The sequence below is a fragment of the Henckelia pumila genome, chromosome 2, assembly GCF_033568475.1.
Source record: "Henckelia pumila isolate YLH828 chromosome 2, ASM3356847v2, whole genome shotgun sequence".
NCBI lineage: Eukaryota > Viridiplantae > Streptophyta > Magnoliopsida > Lamiales > Gesneriaceae > Henckelia > Henckelia pumila.
In genome coordinates, this window is record NC_133121.1 from 170,489,377 (window position 1) to 170,510,162 (window position 20,786).

The 20,786-nt window shown below is 35.6% G+C and overlaps 1 protein-coding gene across 6 annotated transcripts; it reads right to left on the bottom strand.

The window, feature by feature from the left end:
- Positions 1-691: 691 nt before the first annotated feature.
- Positions 692-7,230, bottom strand: LOC140880140 (serine/threonine-protein kinase STY46-like). Of its 6 annotated transcripts, XM_073284293.1 has the most exons (17): positions 6,616-7,230; positions 5,910-6,024; positions 5,427-5,468; positions 5,238-5,260; positions 5,144-5,161; positions 4,960-5,014; positions 4,533-4,643; positions 4,013-4,063; positions 3,799-3,935; positions 3,598-3,705; positions 3,217-3,290; positions 2,942-3,117; positions 2,310-2,405; positions 1,766-1,846; positions 1,490-1,543; positions 1,285-1,419; positions 692-1,209 (listed from the first exon to the last, which is right to left on the bottom strand). In XM_073284293.1, exons 1-17 carry the CDS (start codon positions 6,801-6,803, stop codon positions 1,144-1,146), a joined length of 1,530 nt encoding a protein of 509 aa, XP_073140394.1. In that variant the 5' UTR covers positions 6,804-7,230; the 3' UTR covers positions 692-1,143. The 6 variants fall into 6 exon arrangements, with proteins under 6 accessions (XP_073140394.1, XP_073140393.1, XP_073140397.1 ...); XM_073284292.1 differs by having other exon boundaries at positions 5,144-5,260; positions 5,369-5,454; positions 6,616-7,229; XM_073284296.1 differs by lacking the exon at positions 6,616-7,230 and having other exon boundaries at positions 5,427-5,454; positions 5,910-6,028.
- Positions 7,231-20,786: the final 13,556 nt, after the last annotated feature.

Here is a 20,786-nt window from a genome sequence, read left to right on the forward strand (position 1 = left end):
TAAAATATTTTCTTCTATATTTAGTTTTTCTAACAATCTAACCATATATAATAATAATAATAATAAAAATAATTAATACTATATATAAAACAACAAATTATTATATAATTATTTTACTATTATGTATAATAATTATTTACACGTATAAATCCTGATTAGTATTATGATTTATTTATTTATCTATTATTATTTATAAAATATTAATTAAAAATATTTATTTATTTATTATTATTATAGTAAAAAAATATATTATATTATTTATTATTATTTTTATAACTAATATTAATAAAATAATAATAATATTATTATTATAATAATTAATTATTTTTATTATTTTAAAAAATATTATTGTATTAAAAAATATTTTAAAAATTATTCATATTAATATATAAGTTAAATTAAATTAAATAGAATAATTTTATCATATTATTAATTATTATTTAATAATAATAATAATAATCATAATAATAACAACAACAACACATATGAATAATCATTATTTTATTTTATTTTTTGCTTAAAAATATTTGATTATTAAAATAATTTCATTCCATTCCTTTTCATTTTTTTCGATATCAATCATTGGAATGAAATAAAAATATCATTCAATTCCTATTATCATTCAATTCCAAAGTTGATTACATTCCTTTTTTATTCCATTCTAACATATCAACCTTAGACATTATTTTTCCGAATGAGTTACAATTTATTCCACGAAAGGCAAAAGTATCTGTTTGTGGGCTGTGGCAAACAAGTAACTTCAAATATACATACAACTTTATGCTAAACAAACATAAAAAAAATAAAAATTATACATATATATGTACATAAAACTTCGCCTATCTTAAAGGTATATCTCATGCCCCAAATCTTCACAGAACGAACTAAAGATGCCTTAAAATCTCGCCGTGTCCTAAAGGTGAAAGGCTGGAATATAATCTATCAGCAAAAGTTCATGACATAGTTCCAACCAAATCGAGCACGAACCAATCAGTTCCATCTAATATGGTAACGAATCTATGAGGAAGCGGCCTACTATGAAGGGAATGGAGTTCATAGTTAATGCTGGCTATTGTTTATCGAAACCAAATGCATCAGATCTCTTTCAATGGGTTTTTGCCTTCTTGCATCATCAATAGTTATTCATCCGTTACCTTGATATGATTCTCCTATATTTCTCCTTTTTGTAGCCCTTTCATCTTCGAAATTCTTGTCAAAGAGAACAAACAAATTTCAAACAAGCTGACTTAAGAACGAAAGACGGTAGAGAGAGAGAGGGACTACCTTTTTGGTCATGCATTGCAATATGCCTGTGATTTCAGAAAACTCCGGTCTCAGAGATGGTTCTTGCTGCCAACACTTTTCAAGCAATTCAACCAACAACGGGTGCGTGTTTCTTGGTATTGCTGGCCTCAGACCCTAAACAAACGGGCCTTTAGTTTTGATACTTCTGACAAAACAAAGCTATTTCATTAAAAGAAAATATTACCTGCTGGACGACGCTGACCGCCGCCTGTAAAGGTGTCATGTTTGCATAGGGAAGCTGGCATTTCAAAACCAAATTAGGTGACTTGAGCATGATAGCAACTCACAGAAGGTCAGTGGTGAACCCCGGTAGCGATTGCTCCCACTCAACCAAAATAAATTTCTTACCAAAATAAATTATCTTTCGAATATAAACAATCTTTCGCAAAATGGAATTTTTTCCCCAAATACATTGGAATAGCCACAAATCTTGGGTCCACCTATTGCTATAAAAAAGTACCTTTCCGGTCAGGAGCTCCCAGAGCACGACACCGAAGCTGAACACATCGGCTTTGTGACTATATGGCTTGTGTCCAATAACCTTGAAAGAATATAAGAAGACTAAACAATAGGCAATTCAAAATGGTGCGTTTTGAAGGTAGAAATCAGATGCTTTCCCCCATCTAAATGAAAATGTATGTCCCAATTTCATACATTTCTCTCAAAACAGCAACTTCTGCACTTCTTAAAATATAAGGGCACCCAAATAATAAGAAAGATCTTTTTAAACAGTATTTATTTCCATCCAACTGAATCCTATGCTAGCCATTTTCATGCCGTTCCCTAGTTCAAGGGACTGACAATATCACACAAATAATATTTCGTTTTCATACTAACATGGGATAGATTGACCTTTGAAACATTAGCATACCATAAGTTAATTGTTCTTACAACACAAATCCAAAGGGATGCAATTTTTTGAATCAAACTGACAGATCAAAGAATTTTCTTAGTTCACTCGCACCAGACTACCATAAAAAGGGAGAATAAGATAAAACAAGAACCTCAGGAGCCATCCAACGATATGTTCCGGTTTCTGCCGTCATAATACCTGACTGATGTTGCACCCGAGCAATACCAAAATCAGCAATTTTCACCACCTGCACAAATGTATGACAGAAATTTATAAAACCCTAGAAATTCATTAAAATAAATATTCCTTAAAAAAAAAAAAGAAAAAGAAGATAAAGATTCCCAAGATAAACTATGCTTTGAAATGACAACAAATATACCTCAAATTGGCTCATGTGATACACATACAAAGTGTCATTTAGGAACTTTTGGGGTAAGTTGGTTTCCTTTTTTTGGCCTCTCTTCTTCATTTACAATAGTGAAATTGAGCATTCTATTCTTTTCATCCACCAAAACATATATTACCTCCTTTCACATCTTCCAATACAAACATTACCTTTAGTTTAACTTTTCATTATTCCCTAAACATTCAAACACTAAATTAACCTCCAATCCAATTAGTATGCTTTTTAAACCATCTCCAAGAAACTAAATATGTGATTTGGCATCACCGACTCGAGCACATTCCTACATGACATTATACTGACATGAAAAAAATATTATCCCCTCTATATAAGACAAAAACATGCGAAAATGAATCCAAAGATAGCCTACAATTTCTTACTTCATTTTCATCCATCAATAGATTGGCCGCCTTGATGTCTCTATGTATTATATTATTCTGATGCAAGTAGGTCATGCCCTTGGAGACGTCGATTGCAACTCTGAGTAAAGCTGGAAGCTTGAAAACACCCTTTTGTTTGTGCAGGAAATCATAAACACTCCCCCCGGGCATAAATTCTGAAACATTAATGTGGGAAAAAATCAGTTGAAGTTCCTAGAAGCGTGAAGGAAAAAGAAGCAAAAAAGAGCTATGCATAAAAAAAGTTAGCCAATTACCAATCACAACACACAAGATTGGAGGTCTTGTACATGCACCTATAAATTGTACTACATTTTTGTGCCGCACTTTCCTGAATAGCAGAAAGACAAAGGTTAAGGCAGAAGAAATTGAAGTAATTTCTTGTTTGAAGAAAGCTAAAGTTACATCGTGTTCGGTAACATGCACGAAAGATCTTGAGGATAGAAAACATTAGATTCACATAAAGTTATAAAACAATTAAAATACAAAAAGCAACAATCAGAGTGATAAATGACATTGCAAGACATCATAAAGGCAGGTTCCCTTTAGCATTTCTTTGAGACATTAAAGCGTAAAACACTGTGGGAAATGATTGAATGCATTCAAGGAATTACATAAAAGCTTGATAAAATGTAAACCTCAATATGTAAACCTCTTGGGTGAACTCCCTTTGTATGTCTCCGTTAAGGCATTCGGTCCTAAGCACCTTGATTGCGACATCCTGACTGCGAAACACACCCTTGAACCTGTGTCATTAGGAAAAAGAACAAAAAAAAGAGAGACATATCTTGAGCCAACTGATCACTTCAGAAAAAACAAACAAGAGAAATGAAACTCACAAGTCGCCGTTTGATCCTGAAGCAATCTTATGTTTAAACTTTAGCAAGCTGAAATCGATCTCCCAGACATCACTCAAAGGTGACCCCACATGGTACTGCATAGGAGACGAGAGCTCTTGTTTGAAATTCGACTGTTTCTGCATTGAAATATATGAAAAAGCTTGAAGTAAAACACATTATGATGCTTTACATGCAAATTTGTGTAGCTTGATACCTCAATGCTTAAAATTTCTTCAACCAGCCTATCCCTTAGTTCTTCAATGCCCTAAAAAGTTGCAAAAAGCAAGCAAGTTGAAATTTGCAACAAATTCCTCTTTTTTTAATCATAGATTGCAACACCTTCTAGGAGCATGGATATGTGTAGGATAATCTCACAGTATCAGAATTTAATAGTAGTGGATGAAAGAGTGTAGAAGTATGGAGCAAAAACAGGACCGAGTTGAACTAATAGGCATATTTTCTGGACAAGAGGAATAATGGGAAAAGGCACCTCAAATTCTGTCAAAATAGCTTTACAATCATATTGTAAGGTCTTAAACATCACTAGTTCAAGTACTCGTGTCCTGAACACGGAGAATTTAATGGAAGCATATGCATGCAAGTTGCATATGCAAGTTCATGGGTGTCGAAGTTTATTTTGCAAAAACATGCTAATATTCCCAGCAATTAAAATGTTGAACCGCCTATTATGCATGGTGTACAAATAACAAACAACATAGACAAAAGATTAATACCTCATGCTCCCAGCCATCAACAACAAAGACATCTAACGAATAACCATCTATTGTGCAAAAAGCATGTGCTTCTCGAATGTTCAACCCAATCTCAGACATCAGGCAAGTCAGCTGTAAATATGGTTCAGAAACCAGTTATCAAAATAAATAAATAATATATGGCTGTAGATTTTGGAGAGAGCAGAGAGGTCAAAAGAAACAGCAACAAGGGTGGATCATCTTTCAACACAATCAAAGTTCTATATATAATTACTAAATGGAAATGGTACAAAATACCCAATGAAGGAATAACATTAGAATTATCATGTAACCCCTCATCGGAAAACACCCAGGGCTTGTGAAATTACATACTCATCATATGCTGTATAGGATACAAGAATTACTGGTATCCACAAGCATTTAACTACTTAGAACAAGGAGGCCTTACCCCACTAAGGAGCTTAGTTTTGTCTTTCGTTGATATCGTCACTTCAAGCTGTTGCCTGAAAAAATCATATCCCAGCTCATACACAAAGATTCAAGCCATAGTGAAATTGATGTTTAAGAAAAAAATAACACATTTTAAAAGGGAAAATGAAGCTCAATATGGATAAAATCTTTCAGAACATTACCGAGTTAACTGCAATTTCCTACTCATAGAGCCACTACTGTCAGGAGCATCAGATTCATTGGTTTCATATGAAAGTTCAGTATTTGCAAACATACCGAATGCCGGTGGAGAATGAAGACTGCAAATCAAAACGAAGGACTTCAGTATCAATGCACTTTTTACCCGTTTTTGTCCAGGGAAAAAAAACACATTTTGGATTTACTTGTTTACGTAATTAATTTCCTACTTTCCAAATAGACTATCCCCTTCGTTAGTGAATCTTGAATGCACAGAGGAGTCCTCACCAGGGTTCCCATCAGATGTAGGATGAACCTGCATTGCATGAACTATAGATATTTATTTGACCAACCCAAAAAGGAAGCCTACAGGAAATGCCGATAGAAAAATTAACTTCAGAATTTAAACTAAATACAGAAAGTTAGATTTAAAACAAAAATTTTCAATTTAGGACTTTGGATTGCTCTCAAATTTATGCACGGCGTAAACGTCAGTCCACTAGCGCCTGCTACAAAGCATTGATCCCATCAGTCGATTTGCTTCTTTAACAGCACAAAATATTCGGAAAAATGTTGTTCCATGAAGCTATGTATCATGCATTAAGACATGAAACAACAAAAATTTTCCAATCATATCCGCCACAGAGTACATTATTCTGCATGAATCCGAATGAATACGAAGAATGTAGGCTTAATAGCAATAAGCATCTCTATAATCCAAAACGCTATCTACAGTCATAAAGAATTAAGAATGATTAAAGTATTATGCACCTGCACTAGGCGGACTTCAACCGCGGGTCTAGTGAGAGGATCACGTGCCATGTGCAACAATTTTTTGTGCATCAAGACATCCATCGCCCTTTCAGTGTTCACATCCAATGCATAACTACAACATTAAAGCAGGGCAATTGGTCGTAATGAAACCATTTCAAGCTCCATAAGAATTGCACTAAATCTAGTCCACCGGTATCCACTAAGATCCAACCATATCTCAACATTCTTGCAACATTTGAATTTTTGATGCACAGTTTCCAGAGTTCAATAAGGTGCATCTCTATATTTCTTCGTCAAGTTTAACTTTGCCTACCGTAGAACACAAAAAGTTCTCCCAGAAACATCACTAATCCAAGCAAAGAAATTTACAAAAATTTGGACCACCACATACTAGGAACATGTCAACACAAAGTACAGTTACATCAATTTTCACTGCAAGAACCAAAAGGGCTTCAAAACACCATGAACTTAGACCAAAAAGAAGATCGAATTTTACTAAATAAGCACAACTAAATCCACTACAACCATGGAATTTCACATTGATTAAACTCAAATTCTCAGCCCAAGTTTTAAAACAAATCATTTCGCTTATCTATCTCCACTTTCCCAAAGCTAAACCAAAAATAACCCCAACATACATATGGGCCTACCTTTAACGATCAAATCTCCCAAACAAAAAGAGGAACAAAGATTGAAACTTTACCGAAGAGGAAGCATACAAAAATGAGCCCACAACTCATCTTCAAACCCGGGCCCCGCAGCCTCATCCACCTCCAATTCCTTCAATCTATGCTTCACTTCTTGAAATACTTCGGCTTTCAGGCCTCTTTCCCGGCCCCGACTCGGCGACCACTCCGACGCCCGGCTGCTGCAGCTGTCACTGTCGCCCATCACACCTTCACTCCCACAAGAAGAAACAAAAACCCAAAAGAAAACAAAACATAAAACTCAAAGAATATGCACTTTGATTCAGATTCCAAATAAAAAAGGAGTGGATGGGGGGGCGTGGGGAGTGATGTATGAAATATATATTATGTATGCATTTTCTTTATAGCAATTTGCATGAACGGAAAGTGAAAGGGGCCGGTGAAAACTTCACTATTAAATATTAATTGTTTTTTTTAATGGGACAATCCATAGTTTTATGTTTGCTGCCATGGATTCAAACAAGGCTGCTTGGCTTTGCTTCTACCACTTCTCTGTCTGTTTTCACAGTTTAATATCCATTAATTCATTGGTTTTGTCAAATTTTAAAGATTTGTTCATAACTTTTTATGAAAGAATTTCTTGGAGTTTAATTATTGAATGTTTGTTTAGTGAAGCTCTATGATTGTATTATTGTCTGAATAGTATGTTTTTTAAAAATTCTTTCTTTTTTCTTTTTCTTTTTCTTTCCTAGACACTTTAGAGGTCAACCAATTAGTTCACTAGTAGAGCTAATATTTTTTAAAAGAACTTTTATGAGACATATTACATGCTATTTTTGTGAGAGAAATTTTTATTTGATTTATGAAAAAATGTTGTTTTTACATTAAAAATATTAAATTTTATAAAAAAATATAAATCAAATCGACTAGTAAATCGATGAGACCATCACATAAAACCTAATATTTTTTTGTAATTTATTTTATATTTGAGTATCGGTAGCTACATGATTTTAGTGCTAACGGATTGATAAAAAGTTATGTAACAATTAATACTTGTGCAACTCAATCGTTATGATATATAATTGAAAAATAGCAACAATTTGATCGTTCTCCTATATGAGCTAATATCAATCATTTGACCGATCATTTGTTATTTATCTAAAAATATAACTAGTGTAATAGGACTAATCAAATATTTTAAAACATACAACAATCCAAATCACAATTTGATCATTGGTAATAGAGTATTTGGAAGATCACGTAAACAAAAGAAAATTTTGTTTTCAACCCCACCCCATACAAGCTAGCCGTCAGTGTCATGTGCGATTAGTTAAATAGAGTTTTTTTTTTTTTTTGAAGGTTAAATAGAGTTAGTTGGATAATGCATGTAAAAATTTCTGGAAAATCAATCAAATATTCGAGTTAATATACACCACAATAAGTAAAATAAAATTTTAATTAATAATTGTATGTTCAAATATTGAGCAGAACTCCTGAAATTTTCTCTCTCTTTCCTTTCAAATGCGAAGGGAAAATATGATTCATTATTATTAAAATAAGGTTGGAAAGTATGGTGACGTGAAGCGCAATTAATATTATCCAATAAGATTGTGGGATTACATCATTTCCCACTTGAAGAATGATAGCTTCAGTTGAATAAATTAAATAAAGCTTCTAACATGGGGTATTGTCTACTATATAAATATCTAGTGATATATATTAATTATTATTTATATAAGGACGCATGTCATCGTTTTATTTTAAGTTTTAATCTACCCATTTTTTAGAGTTTGGTCTTGATGTATTGATTAATAGTTTTTGATTAGTTTGATCTAATTATTGATGTGACCATGACAATTTCTAATATCATTTCATAATTTCTTGGTAACACAAATATGACCAAAAGGCAAAAAAGGTAAATTATATACTAAAACTAAACGTTAAATATTTAACATATCAAAACTCAAAATGATACAAGCTAATGGACCAAAAAAATTATTTTTCTTTAAATAATTTAGTGAATATATATATATATATATGAGTTTCTTTCAAGTGCCCACCTACCATGCCCACCAATGATGTGGCACTAGGTCCAATAGAATAGTGTCACATCATTGGTGGGCATGGTAGGTGAGCACTTGAAAAAAACTCTCTATCTCTCTTTCTATATATATATATATATATATATGTATGTATATGTATGTATGTATGCATGAAATATTCAATATGTGATTCGTTTATTTCATCAAATAAATTTTCTACAAGTCGTTTATTCAGAAATATGGTTAAGGATACTTTATTATTACTAGCGATCGGGGCACACGCGTTGCGTGTGTGCCGCATCGCATGCACGGAATTATTAAATTTTAAAATATATATTTATATATATTTTTTAATACGATACGATGTTATTATAAAAATATTCTGTGTGATATATATACTCATATTAAATATATTAATAGGTTGACTACACGAATGTTTTTAGCACAATAATTGTATTGATATCAATATCACCAGCAGTAGCTACCATTATTTAAAAAATAATCGAAAACATAAAATCTAATTGGAAAATTTTTTTATCCCCTATTTTTCACTTATATATAAAAACAGGAAAAAAAAAAGTTTTAATGTATGTCACTATAAATATGAGCTATAATAATTTGAATCAACTGGTCAGACTTGTATTCTTACTTGCGACGCTCGTAGAACTACAAGAATAACAATTATAAACTCAAAATTTTGTCTATTATATTAAAGTAATATTCAAGCATAATATGTTATTTATGTAGTACCGTTTTTATGTCAATATTATTGGCAGGTCTGATTTTTTTTTTTCTATCAGTATAAAAAATATCGACGTGAACATAGATATCGTGATACACCGAACATCTGTAATCATACTGTATTCAGTATAGTCGACTCATATAATTATATGCAATTGAATCTTTCGTATTTAAAATTCTAGAAGAAAAATTAGGATATGTCAATCATGGGATGTGTTAAACATATTATACAAAATTTACTATCGATTAATGTACTTTTAATTAATTAAAATAACAAGAGGAGCATAATTTGTGGGTTGTTGATATGTGCTTGTAATTACACGGACAAAATTTGATGTTAAACTATGATATGGTATTGGTTGTACAAGATACATTTGTTGAATCATGTTGTTATCAGTACTTTGTATGAAAAACATATTTTAAGTATTATTCAAAAATAATTTGAGGATCATAATTGTTGAAATTGTAACTATGTTTTGTGGTATATGTATAAAAAAATAATAAAATTAAGGATTTTGTTTGCTAATTATCAATTTATGTATGTTAATTTGTTTGTAATGAAAAAACCACGAATTTTTTAATAATTAAAGTTATTTATTGAAATGAAAGGGAGAGGCCAGGTTGGGTCAGTCTTGAGACCAGGTCGGGTCGGGGCTTGAACCTAAGGCAGCTAGGGGTTGTCTTCTTCCAACTTAGTTTAGACTTCGGTGTGAGATACAAAAATACTATTCGAGATATCCTGACTGAGTATGCATGTATTATGTGACTGCATGATTTATATGTCATTGATTTATGCTGCATACATTTGCATATTGAGCTATCTCGTTCGAGATGTCTATAGTAGGGTTTTACCCTATCCTGTTAGTGGTTGGACTTCCATCGATTTGGGTCCGGCATATCCACTGGTATTTCGGTATGGGAGCCACCTCCTGAAGCGACGGCACAGCGTGCTACATACCAGGGCCCGGTCTATCTTTGTTATCTGATCCTTGACCTCGAGTTTATAGGGAGTTCACTTTGCATGCATGTATACTCATACTCTCGTGCTGAGCGTTTTATGCTCACGTCTCGTACTCTTTGTTTCTGGACACCCTATTTGTGAGGATTCGAGTACTAATCTCTCATTTCAATACAATTAACCAAATAATCATAATAATTAGTCAATCATCAAAGACTAAATAAAATAAACAAAAATTTTTTTTTTTTTTTAAAAATAGAGCACCTCGCTCGATCGGTGAAAAACACCCGATCGAGTGAGCCCTGAAGCCAACTTCTCGGGTTGGGAATATTTTGGCCTCGCTCGATCGGTTAATCTTCACCGATCGAGCGAGCCCAAAATGCTCAACTCGCTGCCTCAGAAATAAGGGCCTCGCTCGATCGGTCAATCTTCACCAATCGAGCGGGCTCAATGTGCAGAAAAAAAAACAGAAGATCTCTTGCTGTCAAAAGTGAGTCCCTTCCATTCTATTCCATTTAGCATCATCTCATGTATAATCTATACATAATCATAGGCTAACATGCATTATAACATGATATAGTTAAAGAGGAACAAGATCACCATATACTAGATTAAGTCTTATACTAGAATCATGAGGCTACAACATGTTGTCTTAAGAATTTACAATCATCATTTATATCCTATGAACATCAACAACACAACAACATGATAGACAATAAGTCTTGGTAATAGTAGCTACAACATAATCATGCTTCTAGTGTTTACACTAAACATTGACAGCACAATGAACATCTAAACTCGGATCTCCACTCTAACTCTCAATCTCTGTTTTTCATGCTCGCCTCTGTCCTGATCCCGAACTACTTGTTGTCATGCACACATACAAAAGCTTAGACTGTCAATTAATTAGACTGAGCAAGATCAAATGAATGCTTTATGAACATATTTGTAGTTCAGAATCGAAAGAAGATTAAATGCCATTGAATTTTATTCTGAAAACTATCTATATTGGTATGAGATTGTGGTATCATATTTGATAGTTCTTACAGATAGCATGATATGTTGTATTTGACGTTATACAATATGATGAAATAGCTAGGATCTATACAAGAAATGTTATTCCTTGCTATGAAAAATTGCCAAAAGGGTTTGCTTCTGGAATTGATATGACTCGATGATGTTGCAAAGATGTTGAAATCTAATGTGTCAGAGTACTATTTTGAGTTGTATGGTACTGATGCGCTATTGATCGTTTTGAGTTTGCGATTTACCTAAGTAGATTTCGACAAATAAACGAATATGCAATATTGGTTATGCTACGGATAGGATAGGATAGCTGTAAAAGAAGTTAATGACATGATGAGATGACAGGAAGTATTAAAAATCTATTGTCGAGTTAGAGACTTTAGATTTATTTGATAAACTGTGGCATCGATTGTTAGATATTTTTGAGTAATTGGTTGTATGTGATTCCATTCTACCATCCTCTTATCGATGGATTGTCTGAATTGACTATCCAAAGTTGAGGAGATGCTCAGAATCCTAATACCTGATTTGGTATTAGCTGACTAATATTGCCACTTGGAGATGGTAATTTCTGGAACAGCTATCAGATTTTTTTTAATGTGTCGCAATGAAGGTGGAGAACGAGAAGCTTTTTCAGAACAAAATGAAGATAGTTGATGATCAAGAAGCAAAACATACGCAGATTAGACACCGATTTTGTGCTTTGAACAGGGAGATTGAGTATGTTTGCAAATTCTTTGATTTTGAATGTATTGTTTGATTTAACAAGCGACGACTATTATCTCCGAGAATTGTTGAATCCGATGACACTTCTGAAGAAGTAGGAAATCTTTTCTGTCGACTTTTATTTCCTCCATTTCTATCTGATATTCGCGACATATTAGAATGAGACTGCTTATGTACTTCAGTCAGATGAAATTAAGTTTGACAAGACATTAATCTATGTCGAGCAAATGATATGACTATTTGATGAGGAAGAAAAGCAACTTAGATTTGAATCAGTGGATTCATCGTAGAACTGAAGAAGTTATTGAGAAGATGAATTTGATATGAGACAGTGTTATTCTAAGTTAGTCTACTGATATGAGTTCTTATTCAGTAATTCTATTATCTCACTATCTTATGTGCAGACAGATTGCGTGAGATTTCGAGGACGAAATCCGATCTTAGAGGGGGAGAATTGTAAGGCCCGGGATTATTTGATTTAATCCGAGAATTATTTAATTTTAATCCGAATATATTTAATTTGGGAGTATTTAGAGTTTTGATTTAAATTCTAACATTTTTAAATTATTTAGGATTGAAATTGAATAATTCTCGGATTAAATCAAATAATCCCGGGCCTTACATTATTCCTTGGGGCAGGTTTGTGATTGGATGAGGTGGGTGGATCCAAGAGGGGCTAGGCAGTGGTTAGCCAGCTGGAGCTTCGTCTAGGTTTTTATTTCTGTTGTATTAGGTTGATACAACTTTCGATTTGGTTGTATAACTATTTGGATATTTACAGATTCCTTTTCTTGGGATTGTATTATTGTTTATGGTTTCCGCAACATATTCTGGTTTTCTGTTTGATTAAGTTAATTGCATGCCTAAGTTCTGTTTAGTAGGTGATCTCGGTAAGGGTCACTACAAGGAACCCCAACTTCTCCACCAACTCACAACTAGCCACATTCGCACAACTTCCACCATCAATAATAAGACTACATACTTTTCTTTCACAAAACACCTAGTATGAAAAATATTCTCTCTTTGGCTCTCGTTTTCCTCCTTATGGTGTGTATTTAGAATCCTCCTAGTGAACAACAACTCACCAACCACCGCACCATATCCCTCATCATCGGGATCCTCCAACGCAGACATATCATCATAATTCTCCTCACCCCCATCACTTTCAGTGTGGGGCCTCGGGTTGCTAATCTCAAACTTGGGCAATAATTAGAAGCTTAAATAAAACATTCAAGATTATTCAAGCAACTAAATTTTTTTTTAAAATCGAGCAGATCTCGCTCGATCGGCTGAATATCACTGATCGAGCAAGAAAAAAATGGCAACTCGCGGTTTTGATAAAAAATGGCCTCGCTCGATCGGTGCAACTCTGCCGATCGAGCGAGCCAGCACCTGCTCGAAAATCTACAGTTCAGCTCTTGTGATGTTGCTGTCAAAATTAACTACTAAGCATGAAATCAAGTCTGAAAAATATACATTACCATATCTCAAGTGCTAGATAACAAATTCATGCCATCCTTACAACAACTAGTAGTTTGAAAGACAACAAAAATGGATAACTATACAAGATCGATGTTCATAATGTCCCCAACTTAACATAACTTGCATTCTAGCATGTTTGACAAGATCTAATACATCATTTCAGTTACATACAACCAGAGTCCCACATCTAGACTCCCTCTCGAGCTACCCACGTCGATTCTGGTCAGCTCCTGCCCAACCTGTTGCCACACATACAAAACAAGACAACATCCGAAAACATCCGGTGAGAATATAATTCCCAATATAAAAGACATATACATATCAGATTCATATCAATTCAAATCTAAACATATCAAATTAAATCTTCAAATAAATATATTTATATAGTGCGCTTAAATCAAGAATTGATTCATATCAAATCACTGCCATCCAGATTCGTATACGATCTTGACATGGATATCTATCTATCGTAGTCACATCTGACTCGAAAATAAGGTTCATCAAACCTTGGCATTAGAATCAATTCATAAATCATATCATATCAAACTCAAAGATCCACTACATGTGATGAATCAAAAACATCAAATTCTAAAGAAATAACAATACTCAACAAGTATGTGATTTATCGGGATAACTCAAGAATCATCATTCTCGAGTATCAAAATCCCTGACTCTCGATGTCGTCTTATACCTTTCACTCGTGTTTGAGCTGCTCCAAATCTGGACAATCAACACAACAAATTCATATCAAACTTCAACTCAAGTGCACAATTCAAACTTCAATTGAAATGACTTCAAACCTTGAGTTATTCGATTCCGTTTCAAAAGCTGCATTCTTGATTCGTCAAACTTCAATATAAATCCAAAATATGATCACATGCTCTAAATATCACCAATCAACATATCTCATATTCAACTAAATAAACATATCAGTGGGGCCTCGAGTTGCTAATCTCGTCTTAGAGCAATTAATGATTAATTAACATTAATCGTACATGATAAAGAATAATCAAACACAACCCAAAGAAATAATAATTTTTTTTAAATATTGCACCTCGCTCGATCGGTCGAACTCCACCGATCGAGCGAGCATAAAAATTCAATTCTCGGGTTTGAGAAATATTTGGCCTCGCTCGATCCGTCAAGTTCAGCAGATCGAGCGGCCTCAAAATTGCAAGTCTCGGGTTTGAGTTTTAATTGGCACCGCTCGATCCGTCGAGTTCCGCCGATCGAGCGGCCACCCCTATTCCAAAAATTCTGCAGATTTTGTTGCTGACAAACTCAATTCCAAACACTTTAATACTTCATATATCAACACCAAATCATGCTAACTCAGTACCCAAACATGCATATACATATGTGTCAAGTACAAGCACAAGTTTCTAGTTTTCTTACATCATCTACTAGTTCAAAGTCTAGCCAAAAGCATAAATACAAAACATGTCCAAAGTAAACTTCAACTACAACATGCCAAAAGTATTCTAACATTCTTGACAAGGCTTCTAATTCCATTCAGCTACTACAACACAAGTCCACACTTCTAGACTCTCTCTCGAGCTAACCACGTCTATTCTGGCCAGCTCCTGCCCCCTCTGTTGTCATGCACACATACAAAACAAGACAACAGTCGAAAACATCCGTTGAGAATATAATTCTCAGTATAATCAACATATACATGCGTTAAAATAAATTCATATCGACTCTAAACATTTTAATTCAAGAATAGTGTAAACGCATATATAAAGAATTGATTCCAATCACACTCTTTGCCATCAAGATTCGTATACGATCTTGACATGGATATCCATCAATCGTCGTCTCATCAGACTCAAAAATAAGGTCCATCTGACCTTGGCATAAGAATCAATTCATATCTTGTAACACCCGAAAATTTTAATACGTAAATTTGCATGCATAATTAAGGAAAATAATTATTTAAAATTTATATTTGGGGTTAAATGTATTTATGTGATATTATGTGAAATATATGCATGATTTAAATGTATTTTAGCATTTAACCCGCAATTATGGTATTTGTAGATTTTTAAGGAATTAATTGTTTTGATCGCGTAGACGGAACCGTGGACGGACGAGATACCAAAATTCTTAGCAAAAAATATTTTATGAGTTTTATGAGCCTTAAAATAATATTTTAAGATATTTTGTCAAGAAAATTTTAGTATTTAGTTATATATTTATTTAAGGGTTGGTTTTTAGCCAAAATAAGTCATTTTAATGACTTTATTTAAATTTTAAAAATCCCTTAATTTATAATTTCGGGATTTATGCTTTTACATCAGATTATTATTATTATAAGAGAGTTTTAATTATATTTTTTTAGGTATATTATCTAGATACATATTATTTTTTTAATTATTAACCTATTATTAAACCTAAACCTACCCCAAACCCCACCACCATCTTCTTAGCCGACACCACCTCTTTCCACCCCCATTCTCACGTTCATCAGCCTCCTCCACCATTTTTGACAGAAAACTTCAAGCCCCATAGCCGATCAAGCTCTAGTTTTGAAGGTTTTGGTCCGTTTGTCGTCCCGGAGACCCGTAAACGCATCAACTATCGTCAAATAAATTCAAGGCATGTCTAAATCCTTTTCTTGGCCACCATATGAGCTACTAAACGTGCATGATGTTTTCTTGTAGATTTTATCAGATGTTTTTCGAGTTTGTGCAACTTTGGATGATATTGAGTCATGTTTTGATGCATTCATGTTCATAGTTCACATTTTGGTTAGCATGGCTTGGTCCAGAGGCTAGGTTTCGGTCAAGGGGTGTCCTAGGGGGCTTTTGGGTCGTTCTAGGCTAGGTGGTTCAGGTCGGGTAAGGGCAAGAAGCAAGCTGGTTCAGTTTTGGTCCAAGGAGGGTGCAGTTTAGGGTTCAGGGGAAGGAGGCTTCGGGTTTGAGGTAGGGGCCATGGCTCGGGCTGAGCCATGGTGGGTTAGGACCGCCCAGACGTGGGCTACGTCTGGGCGATGGAGGTCCGGCCAGGGACGGCCGGAGCTGGCAAGCAGCAGGCCAAGAAGGCCTGCTGCTCGCGGCCGAGAGAGGAAGAGGGGGGGGGGGGATCGGGTTTGGGGTTTGGGGGTTGCTGGGTCGGGTCTGGGTGGTTTGGGTTGGATCTGTAGGGTAGTGGGTCAGGTCAGGTCGGTCCAGGTTCGGGTTCGGGTTAGGTGGGCCGGGCTCGAGTATTTTAATTTTTAAATATATTATGTTTTAATTGGCTTTTGAGTCAATTAATTAGAAATAAAATTATTTGGGCTTCCAAATAATTTTATTTGGGCTTTCAAAATTATTTTTAAGTTAGCCCAATGATTTTTATGGGCTCGTGGGCCCATAGGAATTTTTGGGCCCATCAGTGGATTTTTGGGCCAGTCTAGAATTTTATTGGATTTAATTAAATTAATGGGTTTAAATATTTTTATTTAGGCCCAGTTAAGTTAATCAAGTTATTTGGGCTAAGATATGATTATTGAATTTTATTTAAGTTTAATGGGCTTAGAGTGAGTGATCAGCAGTCTGGACCAACCCATGAAAAATAAATAAGTCCGGAATATATATTTAATTATTTTATGCATAAAGTTTATATTTTAAGTATAAGTATATTTATTATGAAAATAAATTAAATATATATTATGGACATATTTTCAGTGCATGCATTCATGAAATTTCCTTATGTATATAATTATCTAAATGATGAGCAATAAAATATTTTGGTGGAAATTGAAGTATGTGTGACATATGAGTGGTTTTCCACCATATGATTCGGTAGTTTTACTACCATAGGGGTGGTTATCCACCATATGATTCGGTAGTTTACTACCATAGGAGGTGATTTATCACCGCCATCGTACGTTGGTTTATGAGACTGATCAGTCGACACATGAGCGTCACACTTATGGATAGGACCATCTTCAGGTTTCAAAAGCATTGCTCAATTATGTTATATATGATAAAAAAAATATGTTTATGATTATGGTTATGATTCAGTTTATGATTCAGCAGTTTTATTATGTGATGAAAATATTTCCATGCATGCTCATGTACATGTATATGTATTAGTAATTATGTGATGCATTATTTTTAACCTTGTTATAAAGGATTAGACATGTTGAGCCTCTAGGCTCACTACGCTTATGTGGTGCAGGTGAGCATGATGATGTTTATGTAGCTCCTACCGGTGGTGAGGACTTATGAGCTCACGGAGCAGTGGACCCCGTGACCGTCGCAGATTTTAGTTGATGTTTAAGAAACATTTATTTTATTATGCTGAGTTTTTAAACAAGTTCTTCTTTTTATTATTTTAATTATGGGAATGTTGAATTATCAAACTTAGTATTTTTAGTTCTTGCATAAGGATATTTTCAGCAATTAATTAAGTTATTTTTTTTATGTAGTAAAATTATTTATTTTATGTTTATACATATATGTATGAGCGTATATGTATAGTATTATTTATAGATTATTTTAAAAAAAAATTTCCGCATTTACTAGTAGTAGGCATTTCATTTGGTATCAGAGCGCGGTCCTTGGAGGGTGTCCTACTGCCACGTGAAGCTCAGAAATCCTACTACCGGTCTGTAAGTTTTAAATTGTTTTCTTATGATTTATAAGGAGCATATGTAATGATTTAAGATTTTCATGTTAGAAAAGTATTAGAACCCTTAAGTTATGCATTGCGATTTACGTAAAGAAATATGTGGTGGTGTAGAATGCCTCCGAGACAGATGAAGAGGCGAGGGGGACCTCCACCTCCACCTCCACCTCCACCTCCGCAGAATCTGCTTGCAGCATTGGAGCAGGCCAATGCGAATATGATGGCTGGGATTACTGCTCTGTTGGAGCAGCAGACGGCACGTCCTAGGCTCACACATGATGAGGATGTTGCCGAGCGGTTCCAGAAGAAGGGACCTAAGGAGTTTGTCGGCACCACGGATCCACTCATTGCTGAGGGGTGGATTCGATCACTGGAGTCCATATTTGACTACATGGGGATCACTGATGCTGACAGGGTGAAGTGTGCAGTGTATATGATGAGAGGTGATGCAGCCTCTTGGTGGGAAGGTGCGGTTCGAGGTGTGAATCTACCTACATTGACTTGGATAGAGTTCAGACGCATGTTCTATGCCAAGTATTTCACTGAGGATGTGCGCAGTCGCATGATCCCGGAGTTTATGAGTCTCCGCCAGGGAGAAAAGTCTGTGGTGGATTACATCACCCAATTCGAGAGAGGGTGTCGTTTCGTGCCTCTAATTGCTGACAGTGCACCGGATAAGTTGAGGCAATTTGTGGATGGTTTGCGGGCTGACATCAAACATGACGTTCGCATGTTGGATGTCACTACTTATGAGGCAGCAGTTAGCAGAGCATTATGTTCTGAGGAAGGGAGGCGAGAGATGCAGCGAGAGCAGCAGAGTAAGAGGCAGTTTCAGCCAGGGTATCAGAGGGCGAATTCGCAGCCTCCTGCAAAGAAGCCGTATACTGGGCCGTCTAAGGGCCCGAATCAGCAGGGACAACAGCAGAGGCCTCAGGGGCGTCAGCTACAGCAGCAGCAAAGGGGCGGGGCCCCTAATACTGGAGGAGTTCCGATCTGCCCACAGTGTCAGAAGCCGCACACCGGGAAGTGTCTAGTGGGGTCCAATGTATGCTATGTTTGAAAGGAGCCAGGGCATGTTTCATATAACTGCCCGAAGAGGAAGAACACCACTGGGCGGGTGTTCTTCATGCAGGCTGAGGAGGCAGACCCAGATACCTCCTTAATCACCGGTATTTCCTAAACTTCTTCTTTTAAGAAATTTTTGGGAATTTACTTCATGATTTTAAATTGCATGAATTATCTGTTTGTTTGGTTAGAGTAGGATGTTCATTTTATTTGTGTTTAATTAAGAGAAATAATTTTGTAACTTGTATTGGGAGAAAAGTAAGTTTAGTATGCGATTGTTGGGATTTTCTGCGTGCAGGGAGAATTCTAGTGGGAGGAAATTCCACGTTTGCGTTGCTAGATTCAGGAGCCACGCATTCGTTCATCTCCCTAGAGTATATCAGACGGGTAGGCATCAAGCCTAAGGTTGCTGTTACAGGTTACGATGTCACTATGCCGTCTGGTCAGATTCTTACTACCACTAGCATCTGCAGAGATTTGGAGATGGAGTTACAGGGACATACTATCAGAGCAGATTTTGTGGTTTTACCGTTGACTGGATTCGATCTGATTTTGGGTATGGATTGGTTGTCAGTCAACGGAGCAGTGATTGATTTTCGGCAGAGGACAGTGGCAGTGAAACCAGTGGTAGGCGACCAGTTTGTTTTCTATGCATCTCCGAGCAGTGAGATCTCGCCTGTTATCTCTTATACACGTGCGAGGAAGTTATTGAGACGTGGTTTCCAGGGGTTTCTCGCCAGTGTAGTCACTTCATCAGAACCACCTAGCAGATCATTGTCAGATATAGAGGTGGTTTGTGACTTTTCAGATGTCTTTCCGGAGGACGTTTCGGGAGTCCCACTAGCTAGAGAGGTGGAGTTCATTATTGATCTGATACCAGGTAATGTGCCTATCTCTAAGGCACCGTATCGACTTGCTCCTACTGAGATGAAAGAGTTGAAGGAGCAGATTCAAGAGTTGTTGGAGAAGGGCTTTATTCGTCCTAGCTTTTCTCCTTGGGGAGCTCCAGTGTTGTTTGTGAAGAAAAGGATGGTAGCATGAGACTTTGTATCGATTACCGAGAGCTCAACAGGGTCACTGTGACGAACAAGTATCCACTGCCGAGGATTGAGGATTTGTTCGATCAGTTGCAGGGAGCTTCGGTTTTCTCCAAGATCGATCTGCGATCTGGCTATCATCAGTTGAGGGTCAGAGATGCAGATGTGACCAAGACTGCTTTCCGGACACGCTATGGGCATTACGAGTTCTTAGTAATGCCGTTTGGATTGACCAATGCTCCAGCGGTCTTCATGGATCTCATGAACCGCGTATTTCAGCCGTACTTAGATCAGTTTATCATAGTCTTTATTGATGATATCTTGATCTACTCGAGGAGCATTGAGGAGCATAGATAGCACTTGAAGACAACATTGCAGACTTTGAGGGAGCATCGACTGTATGCGAAATTCAGTAAGTGCAAGTTTTGGCTAGAGCAGGTGGCATTTCTTGGCCATATAGTTTCGAAAGATGGGATAGCGGTGGATCAGACGAAAGTGCAGGCAATGCAGGATTGGGGAATTCCGAAGAATGCTTC